The following is a 21062-nucleotide window of genomic DNA, read 5'->3' as shown; positions in this document are numbered from 1 at the left end:
CGCTTTTATCCGAAGCGACTTCCAAGAGAGAGCTTTACAAAGTGCATAGGTCACTGATAATAACAACAAGATAGCCCGAAAAACATTTTGAGTAGCCAAAACATGAAGCACATATTGTGAACAATCAAAAATAGGGGCCAAAGGGAAGAACCATAAGAGCATGTAGTTAAACGAGTTACAATTACAAATGTAGAATTGAATTGAAAGCTTTAGCAATTTTTTTCAGTGTTGTCATTGTCATTCCTTGACATTTCATCTCACAACGGATGACGTTATATGTCCTTCTGACGTCAGAGATATAACATACACACATACCGGAGGGTCGCTGCAGTCTCAAGTCTATCAGCATGACAACCAAGGAGTCCCTGTAGGTTAAACTAACTATACAGATCAAACTAGTCTTGATGTTTTCGGTTCTTTCTGTTCCTCTGATAATACCGTTTCAACCAGAAGGTCTCCATCTCGTCTCTTCAGATTCAGCCCTCCTAAATCTTTAGGGCTCGCTAAGCTGCCGTTGCTAGCCCTGCATGTGAGGATGGTGACCACCCAGACAAGCCCGGCCTGTCTCATGCTTGACCTGTTTTTGTCTCAGGTGATCTGAGGTACTTGGTGTCCTGGCAGTTCAGACTGGTCCACATTAGCCAACGGGCAGTCTAGGTAAGTCCAGGCTGTGGAAAACCATGTTCTTGGCATTTACCTTATCTGACAGAGGTCCAGGTACAGAATAACCCATGTTAAAAAATTGTTCAGAGAAAGATGATTTTACATGATATGATCATTATATTTCTGGTTGTACAGAACATTGGTCCACAGAACATTCCTTAAAATCTTTAGAACACTGGTTCTTAGAACACTGGTAATTAGAACATGGTTTTAAGAACAGTGGTCTTTAGAACACTGGTCATCACTAGATTCTACTCTAGAATACTCTTTAATAGGTAGTTGTTGTTAGGTTTGGGTTCCTGTAAATACAATCAATGGACTAAACATTTCACTGTAAATTGTTTTTTGTCAAAGGTATGAAATACAAAAGACAAATTCTCCAAATGCGTCCATCAATTTAAATATGACATCCCTATTATTATTTAAGTCGTCATTGTCATCAAAGCATAGGTTTGAGCGTCATCCATGGAGTGACTCATGCTTCATTATTCAGCTGACTGAGTACAGTTGAATGTACAGTCGATGTATGTGTGTGTATGTGTGTGTGTGTGTGTGTGTCATGGTGAATCACTTTCCATGACACAGGATTTTGGAGGGCAGATGGACTGGTCTGACCTGCACTACGTGTTACTGTAAGAGCTGTACGTTCTCCCAAACCCCTAGGTGGCAGTATTACTCAAAAACTGTAAGTGTAAGGTTTATTACAGCTGTCAGGCCTCATAGGCAATGTAATCAATTCACAGTGAATATTTAGTCTCTGGGAATGTTTGGTGGCCAGATTTGTGGAGGTGTACGGATGACATACAATACCACATTAATGAAGGGTCAGGTGTGTTTATCAAAGCTATTTCCAGTCATTGTACCTGCACAACAGAACAACAGAGGGCCTGGAGGTGCACACAATGGCATGCAGTTCATACAACCTTCTGCAGGCAGAGGGCGCTATAATACCGCAATATTCCTTGTTTTACTGTAATGTGAGAATCATTGTGGGACAAAATTATATTATTAATGTGTGAGTTACCAAGGGACATGGATGGACAGGGAAGAAAAAAACTAACATCTACTAAAAATAAATATATTGTGGTATAATTGACAAATCAATGTAATATCTAAAGTTGAACAAGAAACTTTATTAATTATCTCAGTGTATTGAAAGGAGTCGGGATCAATAAAAATCCCAGCAGGTGATCAGTGGGTTCATTGATCCCTAGAAGCCAAGCCAGGATGGTGGATCTATTCACCATGGTAACGCTCAGGTCAGTCCACCCAGACATTCCAGCATGATTAGAGAATTACTGAGATGGAGAGGGAGATGTGTGTGTCACACACACACACACAGTCACACACATATACACACACAGTCACACACACGTACACCCACACAATACACGCACATGGAAACATGCACCGAAACACATCCACTCCTTTCTCTTAAATGAAATCTGGATGTTTGTGTGTTGATGTATATTGAGTGATTCTGAGTGCTGTGATTTATGGCTGGTGTACAGGGGGGCTAGTCTTAGTTGGATCTCACACCTTAGCCTGTTGTTCCAACTACAGACATGTTGGATCCAGCTGATCATGCTCTCAACACGTCCAGTCTTCCCCTATCCACACACATATTCTATGAGTGTGAATGACTGTGGAGTCATGCAGAACACAGCAAACACTGCACTTATGCAGAACTCTGTGTATTCGCCATCCATTTGTATTGTTAACTGTAAATATTCCACCTGTGGTCTTCTCCTCTCTGTGTCACACCCATCTCTGGAGGATGGACCCCTCTCTGAAGTGCTCCCAGGGTTTACACCATTTTATCTCTGAGTTTTCCCAGTAGATTTTCCTTGTCTTCTTTGAGGATTTGGGTTGGTTTAGGTGCAGTTCCATGGACATCTGTGAAGCCTTCTGTGACATTAGATGTAAAAAGATCTATACACATTTGTATTTTATTTAGTACAACATGAATATGCAAGAACCATGGCTCCCCTTGGGATGTTGCCTCAGGGAAGCATGCCCTGTTTGCTTAGGCTCTGCAGTCATCAGATGTAGAGCTTAGTTCATACTGGGTGCTGTGATGCTGAAGAACAGATTGTTTTGGGAAATTCTAATTATCTCTTATCCCCCCCCCCCCCCCTCCCCTCCGCCACACATGTTGGCATTGCCCGCCATCAGGATAGATGACAAGGTGAGAACAAATGTCTTGGCAATTTCTTTCCACTCCTACCGATCTTCCCCCTTCTATTTAACCATAAGGTTGACCTGCAGAGGTTGGAACCTCTGCCCCCTGTGGATCTTACCTCTGATCTATCCTGCTGAGCTGAAGCCTTAGTCTGGGATCGAAGCATCTACTCCTGATCCAACACCTCACGGGGGGGGGGGGGGGTTGTGAACAACCAGCCCCCTCCAAAACCTGATTTGGGATTGGCTGGCTCCCAATGCCATCCGTCACCTGACCATAAGTGTTGACACCTGACCCTGGAGGCGTATGCTAATGAGCGTCTCCACGGCAACCCCCTCCTCCTGCATAGCTTCTCAAGGTCGCATGTGACATGTGACTCCGGGGACAACAATGCGCGGCTCTCAGGGGAGTCATAACAGGCATAGATTAAACTGAGCCACAGTCAACCTGTGTATCTCCACATATGGGCTTTATACAGTATAGTATATATGCACTGAAGAGCTTGAATGCTCAATAAGTTGACTGGCTCTAGGATAAGTAACCAGAGTAAGTTTCACGCATTTGGCACTTTTCTTAGAGTTAGCAGCTGATGTATTGTGTCTTGCCAAGAAACGCACCCCCTGTTAAATCTGTCTAGGAAAGGTCCACATTCATGTTACTCTGGTTACCAGTTCCCTCAATGTACATTATCTACCATTTGATGCTGGGATATATACAGACCAGAAGTTACAAGGGGGTGCATTTCATAGGCAGGTTTCGGTATTTTGTCATGCCAAGAAATGAATCGACATCAAAAAATCTTTTCACTCAATCAAATTCTAGAAACCTGCTTTCTTGACTTTTTCTAGATTTGTGTGTTTGGTCACCCAGTATAAAACAATGGTCGTTCTAGTTTAACGCTATTTGATCCTGTTTCTGTAAAATCAAACTACTGAACTGACTTCAGAAAGTACAGTTTCATATACCGTCTGGATCCACCACAAGGGGGCAGACGCAGATGGCTTTACCCAGCTCTTCCAAACTGGAGCAAAGAGACAATCCTCCATCCTGTGACCGAAGTCCCACACCTTCCCACTCCTTTCTCGCCCTCACAGCGCGGATGATGCGGCTGCACCTTTACACGTTCCACAGGCTTATTAAAGGGCAATTCTAATTTCGGAAGCTGCACACAACACAGTTCTCTCGCTTTCGCCTCTGAGGCTTCGAGTATGCATGCCTCAGATATTTGATGTTATTGGCGCTTTCTGGGTTTATTGTGAGACGCGTTCGGACGACGGAATATCAACAGCAGCGACACCAGTATATTGGAAGTGGAAGCTAAAGCATGGATCTCTAGGGCTCTGTCGTTGGGTGGCTGATAAAACTCACAATGGGACGAGTGAAACTTTATTTCTTACACTGCATATTTCTCTTCTCGGGTAAGCGATTTGATATGGTGCACGTGGTATCGAATAAAACAAATGACATTTCGCTTTTCGTTGATAACTTGTAGAGATAACAATCGCTATGGGAGTCATGAATTTCATGTTATAACCTTCATCAATGAATACCACGAATATGGTGGTAATCAGTGTGATGCCAGTGTGGCATAAAAGCAATGCGAACTTTTTGAGTTGCAGTTGTTCATAACCTGTCGCTGTCCAAGGTGCTAATTCACTTCTCTGTGTTTGACTCTGCAGTGTGGAGCTTGGCGCTTGACTCCCTCCACGTCAACCTCCTGGATGAGCTGAAACTCGGAGAGTCCTATGCCGGAGTTTTACAAGTCGACGGTTTAAACAACGGAAGCAAAGCCTTCCTGTTCGAGGGTAAGATCGACTGACAGCTGTTTCACTATCGCTCGCCGTCTTGGTTGACTACTTATAATAGTCTTTCTCTGTGGTAGATAATATTTGAATGATATGCAGTTGAGTAAAATCTGCATCTTACTCTTGGTACCTGTTGAAGAGCATTGCTAAAGCAAAAAAAAAGTAATACATAGGTGCAAAACATCAGTAAACAAGCTGATTGACAACCATTCCACTCGTTCAATTTGGAAAATGATATTAATCCCTCTCACAAAATGGATCAACCAAACATCTAAAACAGCCATCTAATCCACCCTGTCTGACTCCCTGACATGACCTCTAGCCTCCATGAACAAGTCCCATGACATCACAGCCAGGAAACCCACCACTTTGAACTGAATTGCAATGAAATTCATTACAAAAATGGGCTTTGGTCTCCTATAGTCAGCGCTCAGGGAACAAACAGAAAGAGAAGCAGGAAAGTAAAATCTTCCCAAAACTGAAACTCCTGAAGGGTGTATGTGGAGGAGGGGGGTGGGGGCGGTGATGGGGATTGTGTGTGTGTGTGTGTGTGTGTGGGGGGGGGGGGTTCTGGGTGATTCTGTGTCATGCCTTGAAGGACAGGAGAGGTTACTGTGCAGGTCCATAAGACACAAACAGATTGTGTTTCCCTGTATCCTAGCACTCAGCTGTGCTGGGATCCAGGGCACAGAGGCCTGTGTCAGTCCTGATTAAAACAGGTGGGCGCAACTCCAAACACTGGAGCGATGCATTGATCTTCTCCCTTTCCCAGAATCAGCAGGATTACAGACAGCCCGACATGGTGTTCAATCCCTCAGCAACACACAGAGATTGCATTTCGCCTCTCTCATGCCAATACCCAACCGAGACGCAGAGGATACCCAGAGCCAGCAGAGGGGGAGATGATGGAAGGGGATGGAGGACAGGATGGGACAGATTAGAGAACAGCAATGGAGGTGTGGATTGTGTGTGGGTGGGTGGGGATGGGCGTAGGTGAGAGGATTGATAGAGATGTGATGGAGGAATAAGGACCTGATTTAGTGGTCTGACTTGGCTGGCACTGTATTTGTCTTTGACCTGGGTTGGATCTCCTTATCAGTCACACTGGGCTGAGTGCGTCGGCCAGTTAGCTTACGGCCCCTGTCTCTGCGCGTGTGTGTGTTGAATGCCAGTACTGAGGCTTGTGAGCCGGCTGTGTGTATCCATTAGTCAGATGGTCAGTTGGTTCCCTACATCTGATTTGAGGTCTGAACACAGAGCCAAAACGGGTTAAGACAATGCTGGGATGAAACTGGATTACTTTGTGTCTTAATAACAGAGGCAACAAGATGGATGTTATCAGTGCTGTGATCTGTGACCCCCGGTTAAACAGGCGGCAGAGATGGTATTCCAGCCAGCGACATAGGCTTGAATTAAACTGCAGAAAAAGCGCAAAGCGTTGCGTAGCCGGCTGATCCTTCTGCTTTGTGCATGTGACCTCTATGCAGGGTCTGCGGTTGCTAAGTGCTTATTTTTAGGCCTGCTGTGCTGGAGGAGCTGATTGGCTCCCTAATGGCGCCAGCGCCTGTCTGTGGGTCAATAATAACGAGAAGCTACGGAAGACCTGTAAACAGAATCTGGGGGAGGAGAGGGTGAGGGGCGCAGGAGAGGGGGGGGGGGTGGTTTTCTCGTGAACGTCTGCCTGCAGTCTGCTGGTTTAGTCTCTGTGTCAATCACTCCTCACGAAGACACAATGCTGTTCGATCGCTCCTGTGCGGATCTGTTTTTTTTTTTTTACAGTGTTCTGGAAAATGTGCTGAATGCCAGACTTCAGACATAGATACTGGCACTTAGTGAGGGAGGTGTTATAATGTGATGAGGGTGGGTGTAATCATCTGTGGGTTGTCAGAAACTCCATCAACCCAGATGGACAGTTGACACTCCGTGAGTGATTGACAGATGGTGCTGGAACAGTGTAGGACATGCAGTCTCTCCTTTTTTTCTTCTGTCCTTTCTCTGTCTCCTTCCATGTCTTACTTTTCGATCTCTGAGACTAGTATTTCACTATGGCCAGGCTGAAGGACAGTGTGTGTGGGGGTGTCGGCGTACTGTGTGCTTGTTTGTGGTTTTCAGTGTCTGTGTGTAGGTGTGTGTCCATGTTCCACACGGCTCCTTCGTGTTCCTCAATGCCCTCGTGTTCCTGTTAGAGAAAGGAACTTCGATCGCTCCCTGTGTCGGGGCGCTAGATTCTCCTCTCCAGCTGGAACACACGTGTTCGTGCGGACAAGGCGTGTGGCTGGCGGTAGCACAAAGAGGATGTCATGGCTACGTGCGTGCAGCCCTTGTGGCTAAAAAGGAAGTCTTTGATGTGATGAGAAACTTCATCATTTATTGATGCCTCCATTAAAGCAGCAGAGGCGTCTGTGCAATACAGAGAGAGGAGGGAGGGAGAGAACAGGGAGAGGAATGGAGCAATGTGATTGGATGGAGGGAGGGTTTTGAAGGATAAAGAGATGGTGGGGGGGGGCTCCATTGGGAATACAACAGACAGCTAGAGATCAGAGAGTTAGCCTCACTCTGAGGCCCCTGTCACACTCCCTCACTTGATCTCTCCCTCTCGCCTGCTTGTACCCTGCTCACATCCTCTGTCACTCTCTCATCTCCCTCTCTCTCTAACGGTCTTTTTGAGGATCTGGGTGGGCTACTCATAACACAAGTAAAGCTTCAAAAAACATTTGTAAACATTTAAAATGGTCTAGTGTTGTTCTCCCGAGTCCCTGCTGTGTGATAGGGTGTTGATCCGTTCCACTGTGTTTGGCCCCGTCGTTCGTTTACAGAGTTTGACTGTCGTTTACCTGCTCTTCTGTGGTTCCTCAGACTCCTGGAGAAATGTACGCGCTCAGGGGGGTGTGGCTGCACAGATCGTGGCCAAGCTGAGAAAGAGGTCAGAGTTCAGTGTGCTGGTCACCTTCAAGCAGGACACACTCAACTCTGGAGTCCTCCTCTCCATACACAACGGAGTGCAGAAGTAAGACTTCCCTTTCCATACCCAGCAAACCTAGCATACCTAGCATAGCCAGCATACCTAGCATTCCCAGCATACCTAGCATACCCGGCATACCCTGCATACCTAGCATACCTAGCATACCTAGCCTACCCAGCATACCCAGCATACCTAGCATACCCGGCATACCCAGCATACCCAGCATACCTAGCATACCCGGCATACCTAGCATAGCCAGCATACCTAGAATACCCAGCATACCTAGAATACCCGGCATACCTAGCATACCTAGCATACCTAGCATACCTAGCATACCTAGCATACCCAGCATACCCAGCATACCTAGCATACCCGGCATACCCAGCATACCCAGCATACCTAGCATACCCAGCATACCTAGCATACCCAGCATACCTAGCATACCTAGAATACCCGGCATACCTAGCATACCTAGCATACCTAGCATACCTAGCATACCTAGCATACCCAGCATACCCAGCATACCTAGCATACCCGGCATACCCAGCATACCCAGCATACCTAGCATACCCAGCATACCTAGCATACCCAGCATACCTAGCATACCCAGCATACCTAGCAAACCCAGCATACCTAGCATACCCAGCATAACTAGCATACCTAGGGCTGGAGGTTAACCCCTGCCATCCACAATATTACAAGTTATATGAATGGTTCTGACTAAATCAAATTTTATATGATTACTAAACCTAGACATAACAAGATTTATTTTCGAAACATCGTGCCATGCCTGTGCAATTAATGAGACTTGCCACATGTTATCAGTAATAGCCACATCCTGTTATGCTTGCTCAATGTTTAAAGCAGGTAATGTTCACATTACATTATTCTATAATTACAGTTGCATTTACTGTCTGAAGATGTGTAATGTTCATGTCCGGTTTCACCCAAGAAAAGATTACCATTCAGTCTTACTTTCATTATAGCATTTTTCATTTTTCCTCATCCAACAATCTTAATCCCGATATCCAAAAAATAATCCTCAAGAAAGCCCTTCAGAATTTGCCAAGCAGCCTCTTTCTATCTATATTTAGTCTCATTACTCATCTATCACTCCATCTCATATCTGCAGTGTCCTCAGTTTCTCCTCTGTTGTCTATCCTTTTTCCACCTCTCAGTTCAGTCCTCTCAGTTCAGTCCTCTCAGTTCAGTCCTTCCTGTGGTCCTCAGAACACAGACCCACGGCTTATCTCGGGAAATCCCCGTCTGGAATCACAGCTACATTCATTCTGTTACACTTTCATTCTCTTACACTTTCATTCTGTCACACTTTCTCTCACTGACATTCGCAGTCTCTCACTCTCTCACAATCTCAGTTATTGAGCATTTCCACATTCTGGAAGTGCTTCTCACATTTGCAGTAAGCTTTCCATTAAGCAGGCTGCTGTTTTTATGGTTGTATTTTCACACCCACTCATTACGTAAATAGACTTCATGTTAAATATACTGCAACTTGCTGTATCTTTCAACTGATTAAACTTGGTTCATACACTTACCTCTGAATGGAGAACTGAACAAATAAATCTAATAAACCATATAAATAAATCCCCGAATCAATCAGTCCACCAATCGATTAATCAGTCAATCAATCAATCAATCAATCGATCAATTAATCAAGCAATCAAGCAATCAATCCAACAATAAATCAATACATCCACCAATAAATCCACCAATAAATCAGTCAATCCATCCATTAATCAATCAATCAATCAATCGATGTGTCCCTTCTGAAGGTACCTGGAGCTGGAGGTCAGTGGGCAGAGGAGTGAGATCCGTCTTCACTACCTCACCCACGAGCAGCAGGCCCGCACTGAAACCTTCCCCTACGCGCTGGCAGCGGGCCGCTGGCACAAGCTGTCCCTGGCAGTCAGCGCCACTCACCTGGTGCTGCACGTCGACTGCAACAGGTGGGGGAGAATTTGAAGGGTGGAGAGGTGGAGATGCGGTTGATGGAAGGCTGGGGGGGGGGTATGGAGAATGGAACCATGGATAGAGTTTGGAGGGTTGGGAGTGGACAAGGGAGTGGTGTAGAGGGATAGATTGGAGGGGTGTGGCATGGGCAGTCGTGGGGTGAAGGGATGGAGGGTGTATGAATTGGGGTGTGGATCCATTTCTCTTTGTTTCCATCCTGCAGGATCTATGAGAGGACTATCGAGGCCCTGTCTGTGGATATCCCCTCTGGGAGCTCGGTCTGGATAGGACAGAGGAACAAGGCTCATGGGTACTTCAAGGTAATACAGATATGCCTTTGAGTGTGTGCGTGGTGTGTGTGGTGTGTGGATGTGTGCATGCATGTGTGCTTGGGTGTGTACCTGTGTGTCTGTGTGTCTGTGGGTACTGTATGTGTGTGTGTGTGTGTGTGTAGAGTCTGTCTGGGCAGAGCGAAGCCTCACACGATCTTATCACATTTCAGTTTCACTCTGCTGGGTCTGTCATGTCGCCGACACACATGGCTAGTTCAGGTAGCAGCGTCGCTAGCTTCTCATAAGCTTCACTCATCAGACCTGCCCACAGTAGACACACACTGTCTCTCTCCCTCCCTCCCTCTTTCTCCCTCTCTCCCTCTCGCTCCCACTCGCTCCCTCCCTGTCCCTCCCTCTCTCTCCCTCTCTCCAGGGTATAATGCAGGACGTCATGCTGATGGTTTCCCCTGAGGGATACCTCTCCCAGTGTCCAGACCTCAACAGCAGTAAGACATTCTTCGCAGGACACAAACCGTGTTGTGTGTCGTTAACCATGTGCTGTTCTGCCTAACCGTGCCCATGTTTGGCCTCAGCTTGCCCGACCTGTAATGACTTCCACGGCCTGGTCCAGAGGATCATGGAGCTGCAAGATGTGCTTGCCAAGACCACCAGCAAGGTACACACACACACCCAGCAGACACCTTCATTCCCCTGGATACTTACCTAGAAAACACACCTTCATTCACCTGGGTACTTACCTAGAAAACACACCTTCATTCACCTGGGTACTTACCTAGAAGATACACCTTCATTCACCTGGGTACTTACCTAGAAGATACACCTTCATTCACCTGGGTACTTACCTAGAAGATACACCTTCATTTACCTGGGTACTTACCTAGAAGATACACCTAGATGCCTACCTTCTGGAGAGCAGACCCCCGACCCCCCTCACACACATGCACACACACATGCACACACAGACATCACTGACCCTGTCTTTCTGGGGTGTGACGGGTGTGTCCAGCTGTCCCATGCAGAGGAGAAGATGCGAGGCCTGGACGGCTGCTACTGTGAGAAGAGCTGCTCCCGCAGCGGAGTTCTCTACAGGGAGGACGAGGGCTGGACCGATGGATGCACCAACTGCTCCTGCTCGGTGGGCTAACACACCGCTCTCTAAACCAGTCACCCAACCAGTCCCAATACCTAACCAGTCCCAACATCCGCCCAGTCTCTGAAGTTTCTCCAATGAGTCATAACACTCATCCAGTCTCCATAAACATCCGGTCACATGCAAGTTGGGAATCAAACTCAAGCTGGAATCAGACAATCCAATCTTTAGTGAAATGTTTTTTAACGCATGCGTCTATTCTCCCCCCCCCCCCCACAAACACACTCCCCACAGAATGGTACTGTCCAGTGTCAGCCCATCTCCTGCCCCCCTCCTGAGTGTCCTCCAGACTCCGCCCCCTCCTACGTCCCCGGTGCCTGCTGCAAGGAGTGCCAGCGTGAGTAGAGAACCAGCCTGACATGGTATCCCTCCTTCCCTACCCCACCACCCACTCTCTCACACTCTGATACTCACTCACTCTTTCTTTCATTTTCCTTCCTTCCTTCTCTCTCCCTGTCTCTCTCTCTTCTTTGCTCTCCCTCTCCTTTACTGTTCTTTCTCTTTCTTTCTATCTTTCCCTCTGTTCTGTCCATTACACCGTGTGAAGAGTATGCACACAATCAGAGACCGCAATTGCTTGACAACTGACCACATGTCTGCGTTGCTAGGATACCTTCGCCATCCATAGGCAGGCCTGATTTCAAGGCTGTTCTTCAAAGCCCCTGCTAGATAACTACTGTGTGGAACTCTCGGGAATGAAAGAGAAACAACAGGAGAAATCCTTGATGTGCAAACCTTGACCCCATGTATCCAGCTAACACACAAGAGTGTGTGTGTCTGTGTGTGTCTGTGTGTGTGTGTGTGTGTGTGTGTGTGTCTGTGTGTGTGCAGCTGTGTGTCTGTTCAGAGGCAGGGTCTACGTTGAAGGGGATAGAAGGAGTGTGAGAGACTCTGCAGGAAACTGCTTGCTGTTTGAGTGCCAGGTGCGTACACACACTGTTCAGTCCGGTTGTACATGATGCTGAGTTTAGACAAACACACACACAATTAGTTGTGCCGACGTGTGTGTTTTAGCCTTGCAGGTGTTCTGAGCTGTGTGCTGTGTGTGTTCCCGGACGTGTGTGTGTGTGTGTGTGCTCAGGCTCGTTCCATGAGGAGAGTGGAAGAAGCCCCCTGTCCAGAGCTGGACTGTCCCGAATCTGAGCAGATCACCCTGACCGACAGGTGCTGCAAGGTCTGCAGAGGTAGGACACACACACACACACACAGCTTCATCCTGCCCCACCGGGCATGAAAAAGAGATCCCTGGGGCTGGTATGGATATGAAAGAGTCAGTTTAAGCAGCGGGGTCCCTCAGCGCCCAGTGTATGCCAGCCCCCGTGCAGGAGCCTCTGCTGTGTGATGTACCCAGCGTTCCTCTCCTGGCTCAGGTCATGACTTCTGCGGGGAGGGCCGCAGCAGCATCTGTGTGGAGAACTCTGAGTGTGTGAACCTGGAGGCTGGAGCCTGCTGCAGCTGTAACAACGGCTACCGCACCCTCAGGGATGACAGCGCCTACTGCCATGGTAACACTCGCACCACGCCATGACGAACACACAAGCACACGCACGTCAAACAAGCACGAGGCTAAAACAATTGCATGCACATGCTGGCAGACGGACGGACGTGCAGACATCCGCACGCACACACACACACATGCAGGCTGATTGGTTGTGAAGCCTCTGCTTCTCAGAAGGCTTGTCAGACAGCCGCATCAGACTGGATCTGCAGACGGACTCCTCTCATCTGGGACAGACAGAGCCTGCTGGGCCTCCCCTCCTCAGAAGCCCTCTTAGAAGAGCCTTTCATTATCCTCGCTCCAGCAGCACATAGACAGACAGACAGACAGACAGACAGACAGACAGACGGGGAGAAAGAAAGAGAGAATGAGAGAGAGAGAGAGAGAGAGAGAGAGAGAGACAGAGAGAGACAGAGAAAGAGACAAAAGAGAGAGAGACAAAAGAGAGAGACAAAGACAAAAGAGAGAGAGACAAAAGCAAAAGAGAGAGAGAGACAGAGGGTGAGAGAGAAAGACAGAGACAGAGAGAGGTGGAGAGAAAGAGGTGGAGAGAGAGAGAGACAGAGAGAGAGAGAGAGAGAGAGAGAGAGAGACAGAGGATGAGAGAGAAAGACAAAGACAGAGAGAGATGGAGAGAAAGAGGTGGAGAGAGAGAGAGAGAGATAGAGAAGAAAGAAAGAAAGAACAAAGTAACAACGACATTTTAAATACACTGTTTGAAATAGACATTAACTTTGTTGTCAAAAAGTATTCTATTACTGCAAGCAGACTGATGAAAGTCTAGTTCTGTGTTTGATATGTCTTGTGTTAGTGTTGCCCTGCTTTGTAGCCCCCATGTTTGTACTGTAGTCTGCCCATGTTTTCATTGTTTGTCTTCCACAATGTTAACTGTTCTCAGCGGATATAATTTATTCATACTGGTGAGTTTACGATGAGCCAAAGCAGGGTTGGAGAGTTCTGAGTGATGCAGACTACTGATGCAAGTAGGGATCTCCATGCCCTGAACTGAGGATGATGTCTCTCTGTCTCCATGCTCCCTCACCATGAATAAAACACTGCAGCAGCCTGGAGTTGTGGAGCTCCTGGAGAACTGTCTTCCCTGCTGAAGGCTGGAGACTCAGACATGAGGAGATGATGGGGCTGTGGGAGCTTGAAGGGGAGAGAGAGAGATAAGGAAAGAAGGCGAGAGAGAATAAGAGAGAGAGAAGGGAAAGCAGAAGAGACAGAGAAGACGAGCTAGAGAAAGACAGAGAGAGAGAGGAAGAGAATATGAGATAGAGAGCGACAGCGAATACGAGAGAGAGATGGGAAAGAAATAAAGATAAATAAAGAAATAAGACAGAAATGGGTGCTCATTTTGGAAATGGAGAAAGAACCAGAGAGTTGGATAGAAAGAGACAGCAGTGCTCAGTCCTCGTAGGGAAACCCTCTGTGAAAAGATAGGAATAAATATATCTAATTTTAAAATGGAACACAACGAATCCCATCACAAACACAATGACGTTCTATCACGGCAGAAACCCGTTTGGTTCCAGCAGGTTCCACGGTGTTCTCTAAGCATAATTGAGCTTGTCCTGTGGTTCCTGTAGATATCGATGAGTGTGCGGAGGGTAAGCACTACTGCAGGGAGAACACAGTGTGCACTAACACCCCTGGGTCCTTCATGTGCATCTGCCTGGCTGGGTACATCCGCATAGACGACTACTCCTGCACAGGTAAGCGTCACACGCACACACACACAACACGCACGTTCTCACTCCCACACACACGCACATAAACGACACAAACCCACACGCCTACAGACACACACACGCACGCACACACACCACATACCACTGTGCCCCCCCCCCCCCCCCCCCCCGCCCCCACTACCTGAGCTGGAACTTGTGGTTGGAGGGGGTTGGTATTGATTCTAGATAAGCTGTCTGACCTTTCACAGGGCAGGTTAGACCTCTCAAACAGTTTCTGAACATGTTGGCCTTTCAAACTGTAGTTCAATGACAGCTCTTAGTTTACCGTCTAAGCATGGACACACACCACAGTGGAGGGAGACACGTGTTGGAGTGTTGGTGAAGTAGTGAGAGAGGGAGAGAGAGACATAACCAAGGACAGATGGAGATGTAAACAAGCAGGGAAGATGGATAAAGTGGAGGAGAAGAGGAGAGAAAGTACGTAGAAGGAGATGTGGTCCTGGAGGAGGAAACACATTTTGTTTACACTCCTCCTCGCCTCTCCTCTTCCTCCTCTCTCCTCCTCTCCTCGTCTCCTCTCAGACCGACCCTTAATGAAAAACCTTCAGCGCAACACGTTACGATTGACGGCCAAGCTTTAATGATATGAGCTACTTATCATCCCTTTCTTATCGTGTCGTTACAGCTCAGACTGTGGTTGGAAGAGCGATTATATCATCCTAGAAGCAAGGAAACATTAGCATAGAAATTATTTATTTGTCTTATCACTCACCCAACACGATTAATATTTCAGCCTGAATGCACAGGCAATATTCATTTGTGTTTATAAAATCCAACTCGTGGCTGAATGCGTTTCCCTATTTCCTGTACCGTGAGTCAGAGCAAAAGGAAATAAAAACACAAAGTGGCCTTCTGGCTTCTATGCGAGAACTTTCACCGTGATTAAAGTAACAGACTTGTAATGTGAACATCACAGCACGCTGTAATTATCCTTGGTCTGTCGAAATATTGAATTGCAAATCTCATTAAGGGCTGGGTGATAATGACACAAAAAATATATACAATATTAGCATATAAACTGTGAGCTATGAAGTCAAACTTAATTAGGATGTCTTAATTGTAATGAGCTGGTGAAGAGATGGTATGGATAAATGGCAACCTTCATGATCCCAATAAAAAATCAAATAACCTGTCACATGAGGAGCGTATTATTAATTACTGATAGACTGGGAAGCCATCCACTGCAGCAGTCCCCCCACACCTCTCTCCTCCCCCCTTTCCCCTCCCCCCTTTCCCCTTCCCCCACCTCAGAGATCTTTTTGTTGTCTATAATGCCACAGACTCTCCTTGCACGAGAGGTTTGTCACGCTGGCCAGCTGTTTTAATGAGTGTGGGAGTTAGTTAGTGTTACAGCAATCACCCAGGGGACCCTGAGAGAGCACCACAGGAGGTCTGTGAATGCATGTGTGTATGTGAGTGTGTGTGTGCTAACCTGAGTGTGTGTGTGAGAGTGTGTGTGCGTGTGTGAGTGTGAGTGTGAGTGTGTGTGGGTGTGTGTGTGTGAGTGTGTGTGTGTGTGAGTGTGTGTGTGCTAACCTGAGTGTGTGTGTGTGTGAGTGTGAGTGTGAGTGTGCGTGTGTGAGTGTGTGAGTGTGTGAGTGTGTGTGTGTGTGTGAGTGTGTGTGAGTGTGTGTGTGTGTGTGAGTGTGTGTGTGTGTGTGAGTGTGTGTGAGTGTGTGTGTGTGAGTGTGTGTGAGTGTGTGTGTGTGTGCTAACGCTGCGGTCCTGCTTCCAGAGGAGGATGAGTGTGAGGGTGGCCTCCACAGCTGTGCTGAGAATGCCATCTGTTTCAACACTGTGGGGGGCCACAGCTGCACCTGCAAACCTGGCTACCACGGCAACGGAACTGTCTGCACAGGTGAGAGCACACACACACACACACAGACTACACTAATAGAAGAAGCCAGCAGTGCAATTTTTATTATGTGTCTCGTCCCCAGCATTGTGTGAAGGTTTGTGCCAGAACGGAGGGTCCTGTGTGTCGCTGGACTCCTGCTCCTGCCAGCTGGGCTTCACTGGGAGGAGGTGTGAGACAGGTACAGCTGGGCTTCACTGGGAGGAGGTGTGAGACAGGTACAGCTGGGCTTCACTGGGAGGAGGTGTGAGACAGGTACAGCTGGGCTTCACTGGGAGGAGGTGTGAGACAGATACACAGGCCAGGTCCCACCTCCAGTACGGGAAGAGTAACATCGCTAAAATACCACACTGCTCAGTCAGTGAAACAGTCAGAGAGAAGATAAAGGGAGAAAAAGAGAGGGATTGAAAGAGGGATAGAGAAAACAATGGAGAATGAACAAGTAAGAGAGAGAGAAAAGAAAGTCAGAGAGAGAGAGAGAGAGAGAGAGAGAGAGAGAGAGAGAGAGAGAGAGAGAGAGAGAGAGAGAGAGAGAGAGAGAGAGAGAGATGAGGAACTAAAGAGAACGAGAGCAAAAAAAGAGAGAAAGAGAAGAAACCTGAATACCGCAAAGAAGGCGTGTCTTTGGACTGGTCGACAGATTAGCTTCCCACCGTGTTCTTGTATTGACCTTCTGAAGTTGTGAATCGCAGTGTTGCTGAGCGACAGGCCAATGACACAATAAAGGCTGCACTGACTTCAAAGGATGCATGATGGAAACGAAGAAAGGAGAAAAGAGAAAAGATGAGAGAGGAGAGAAGAGAAGAGGAGAAGGTGGAAGAGGAGAAGAGGAGAAGAGAAGAGAGGAGGAGAGGAGAAGAGAAGAGAGGAGGGAAGGAGAAGAGAAGACAAGAGAGGAGAGGAGAGGAAAAGCATAAAGATGAGGAGAGGAGAGAGAAGAGGAAAGGAGAGGAGAGATGAAACAACAGAAGACAAACTGAAAGTGTCGGAATCTTCAGATTGTTTCCGTGCTCACAGAACCATTGCATATGTATGAGCTCCCTCCGGCTTACATATTCAACATGCTAATTGCTCTTCACCTCCATTTCAGCTTCTTTTTAGGAGGTCAAGCTGTCAGCTGCCTGACCCTAAGATGAGTTCTCAAAGGCCAGCTGGAGAACAACTATTCTAGAGTCTCAATACATAAAAAAACATGAAACAGTTTACTCTGAACGCTAAAACCCACCCCAGTATCCATGGCAGCAGTCTCTGGGTGGGTGAGGGTAGGTTTGTTAGCACAGAAACACTGCCTCCTAAACTTTGTGCTGATTGGAGGAGGAAATGGCCTGTCTGGCTATCATAGGACCAAATTCTTGTCATTCATACATTTCTCAGGACTTCCATTTCTGTAGGCGCCTGTTGAACTGGTTACATGTGTGTGTGTGTGTGTGTTAGTACTGTATGTTTGTGTATGTGTGTGTGTGTGTTCAGCCTGACATTTTGAGACAGATTACACACAGTGCTGTGCAGACAGAGGCCCTGAATACACACCACATCAATATTTCCCAGGAGGCCGAGGGAGGAGCTAATGCTTTCACACACACCTCCTCAAATGCCAGTGCACACTCCGAGTTAGGGGGGAAGGGTGTGTGAATGTGTGTGTGTAGAGTGTGTCTGTGTGTGTGTGTTTCTGTGAGTGTGTGTGTGTGTGTTTCTGTGAGTGTGTGTGTGTGTGTGCGAGGAAGAGAGGTGGACTACATTATTAATGCCACCCCCACACTCTCATCACTCCTGACACACACACACACACACTCTCATCAGTGTGGTGTTTGCTTGTCTGAGCATCTGTAATCTCAATCTATCTAAACTGACTGGGAAATTCTTATTAAGAAATACAGATGACATGGATAGAACAAACAAGCGTTTCTACCTGTGTGAAACCATCCTTCTTTTTGGATCCAGACATTGATGAGTGTTTGGAGGGGTTCGTTGAGTGTGACAGTAGAGCCACCTGTGTCAACTTGCCTGGCTGGTACCACTGTGAATGTCGCGATGGCTACCATGACAACGGAATGTTCTCAACCAATGGGGACTCCTGTGAAGGTAAAAACTTCCACTGATGATCTTGTTTCGACATGAATAAAGGTTAAAACCTATATATACGCTTGACATGGTTAGTGTTAGGGTGTGTGTTAGGGTGTGTGTTAGAATGTGGGTGTGTGTTAGGGTGCGTGTTAGGGTGTGTGTTAGGGTGTGGGTGTGTGTTAGGGTGTGTGTTAGGGTGTGCGTTAGGGTGTGGGTGGGTGTTAGGGTGTGGGTGTGTGTTATAGGGTGTGTGTTATAGGGTGTGTGTAACCAAAGCTTCCTGCCTCTCTCTCCAGACATTGACGAGTGTGACACAGGCAGACACAGCTGTGCCAACGACACCGTGTGCTTCAACGTGGACGGAGGCTACGACTGCCACTGTCCACACGGCCGGAACTGCTCCGGGGACTGTCACCACGACGACAAGGTCAAACACAACGGGCAGATCTGGGTGCTGGAGGAGGACAGGTGCTCCGTCTGTTCCTGCCAGGTGAGGAATTGGAGGATCCTGGGAGATGGAGTGTTCTTTTGTTTTCGACCAGTTCATGAGCCTGAATTAAACGGGTATCCTTTCTTCCCTCTCGCTCCCCCCTCCCTTACTCCCTCCTCTCTTCCCTTCCCTCTCTTTACCCCCCTCCCCCTTCTCCCTTCCCCTCCCCTCCTCCTCTCCCCTCCTGCCTCCCCCAGGCTGGCCATGTGCTGTGCAGGAGGATGGTGTGTGACTGTGACAGCCCCTCTGCTGACCTGCTGTGCTGCCCGGAGTGTGACCCGCGCCTCAGCCCTCACTGTGTCCAGCAGAACGGCCTGCTCACTTACAGCAACGGGGACACCTGGGTGGACCACTGCCAGCAGTGCCAGTGCATGGTGAATCCCAGTGTGTGTGTGTGTGTGTGTGTGTATGTGTTAGTGTATGTGTTCGTTTGTTTGAGATATGCAGTTGTGTGTGCTGGGGTCTTGACTGTTCACAAATTTGAACTGAAAATGAGCCAACACATGGTAGTTAATTCTTCCTTTTCTCTCTCTCTCTCTCTCTCTCTCTCTCTCTCTCTCTCTCTCTCTCTCTCTTTCCCTCTCTCTTGCTCTCTCTCTTGCTCTCTCTCTTGCTCTCTCTCTCTCTCTCTGAGACATATGGTTAGTAAGTGGTTATTGTTTTAAAATAGAGCAGTTGGCATCACAACAGGCTAAACAGCTTGATGCTTCCAAAGCTTTGAGACACAGAGAGAGACAGAGCGGGGATGATGGAGTGCATGTGGTGGGAGTCCTCCCATTCTCCAATCCCCTCATGTTGATAAGTGATCTTGGTGAGTAGGTTCCTGTCATGAAGGTCTCCAGAGACCGTGAGCGCTGACACTCACGCCCGGCCACGACCAGAGAAAGCTGCTGCTTCAGAAAGCCTCCAGGACACCCAGTCTTGCTGCTATCTATCTCTGTGCCAGTGTACCAGACAGGACAGGGATGTGTCTGGATCCTCTGTGGGGCTGTGTCTGATAGGCTGGGACTGCTCCAGTGTTTAGTGTGTGATTTCGGGGGATGACACAAGCAGAACAAAACATCTGGAAACCTTAAATTCACGCCTGTCCAGTGTACTGAAGCCCACTGTCCTGACCCACCCTGGTCCTGTCCTGTCCTGACCCACCCTGGTCCTGTCCTGTCCTGTCCTAGCAAGGCCAGGTGGATTGTTGGCCCGTGCCGTGCGAGCCCGTCGGGGGCTGTGAGTTCTCCCTGGTGCCCGAGGGGGAGTGCTGCCCGCGCTGCGTCTCCGACCCCTGCCAGGCCGACGCCCTCAACGACATCACGTCCTCCTGCGTGGACGAGAGCGGGCTGACGCGCTACAGCGGCGCCACCTGGACCAAACACGGCTCGGAGTGTACGCTCTGTCAGTGCAAGGTGAGACACACACACAATCTTGCCCACACACTTAGGCGCAGGTACATGGGCGCATACACACGCAGCCCATCTCACACACACACACATACAGACAGACAGAGATACATGGTCACATAGACACACACACACACATGTACTCTCACACACATAAGCATGGATGCATAGACACGGACATAAACACACACACCACACAAGCACACACATAAACACACGCACCACACAAAGCTTTAAAAAAAAGCCTTTGGCACTAAGTCATTTGAATAGGAATCAATCTTCCTCAGATACTGCAGCGCTATGTCTGTCCAAGGTTAGAAACACACACCTTAAAAGCTCCCTGCTTTGTGATGGCACTTTCCCATCTCCACTTACACACCCTTTCTCCCTCTCTCTCTCTCTCTCTCTCTCTCTCTCTCTCTCTCTCTCTCTCTCTCTCTCTTTCCTCTTCTCTTTCTGCAGAACGCACACGTGTGCTGCTCTGTGGACCCCCTGTGCCTTTAGCCTCCCTAGGAACAGACAAAACAACCCTCCCAATTACCCCCCCCCTCTTATACCCCTCAGCCCTCTACCGCAGCAACACATTTCTCTCAAATCCCCCCCCCCCCCTCAATCAACAGAGCAGTGAATGGATGCAACGCTGAGAGAAGATTCTCTTCATTAGAAAATGTACATAATGTCCAACAAGCTGTGCCAGCATGACTGTCCTGTGCTCATATTTTGAACGTTATTAAAAAAGAAAAAAAGAAGGCTGTGTTTCTGTTCTTCTCATCGCCTCAGAGACCCGCCTCATTCTGATGTTTGGTAGCTACAGTAACCTGTCTTTGTTGCTTTTGTCCTCAATTTGTCGTTTATTATTTATTATTTGATGGCTTGATATTGTGAACTTGATGAAGTAAACATTTCCATAAAATGAGGTCTGGATAATTCCTGTCTGGTGTGTTTTGTAATTCCACATAGAAGCTTATGAAGATCCATACAAAGCTA

General features: G+C 47.7%; 1 protein-coding gene across 1 annotated transcript; it reads left to right on the top strand.

The window, feature by feature from the left end:
• Positions 1-3988: 3988 nt before the first annotated feature.
• On the top strand, positions 3989-20579 carry LOC146276406 (protein kinase C-binding protein NELL2-like). The gene is made up of 20 exons (XM_084701501.1): positions 3989-4263; positions 4525-4650; positions 7507-7657; positions 9406-9579; positions 9807-9903; positions 10289-10361; positions 10449-10531; positions 10883-11011; positions 11261-11363; positions 11858-11949; positions 12108-12210; positions 12397-12531; positions 14114-14239; positions 16011-16133; positions 16216-16311; positions 18072-18212; positions 18491-18684; positions 18882-19058; positions 19857-20081; positions 20538-20579. Exons 1-20 carry the CDS (start codon positions 4215-4217, stop codon positions 20577-20579), a joined length of 2439 nt encoding a protein of 812 aa, XP_084557627.1. The 5' UTR covers positions 3989-4214.
• Positions 20580-21062: the final 483 nt, after the last annotated feature.

Source organism: Hypomesus nipponensis, chromosome 7 (assembly GCF_054491055.1).
Source record: "Hypomesus nipponensis isolate SF chromosome 7, ASM5449105v1, whole genome shotgun sequence".
In the NCBI taxonomy this organism is placed as follows: domain Eukaryota; kingdom Metazoa; phylum Chordata; class Actinopteri; order Osmeriformes; family Osmeridae; genus Hypomesus; species Hypomesus nipponensis.
This window is presented reverse-complemented; position numbering and strand designations above follow the sequence as displayed.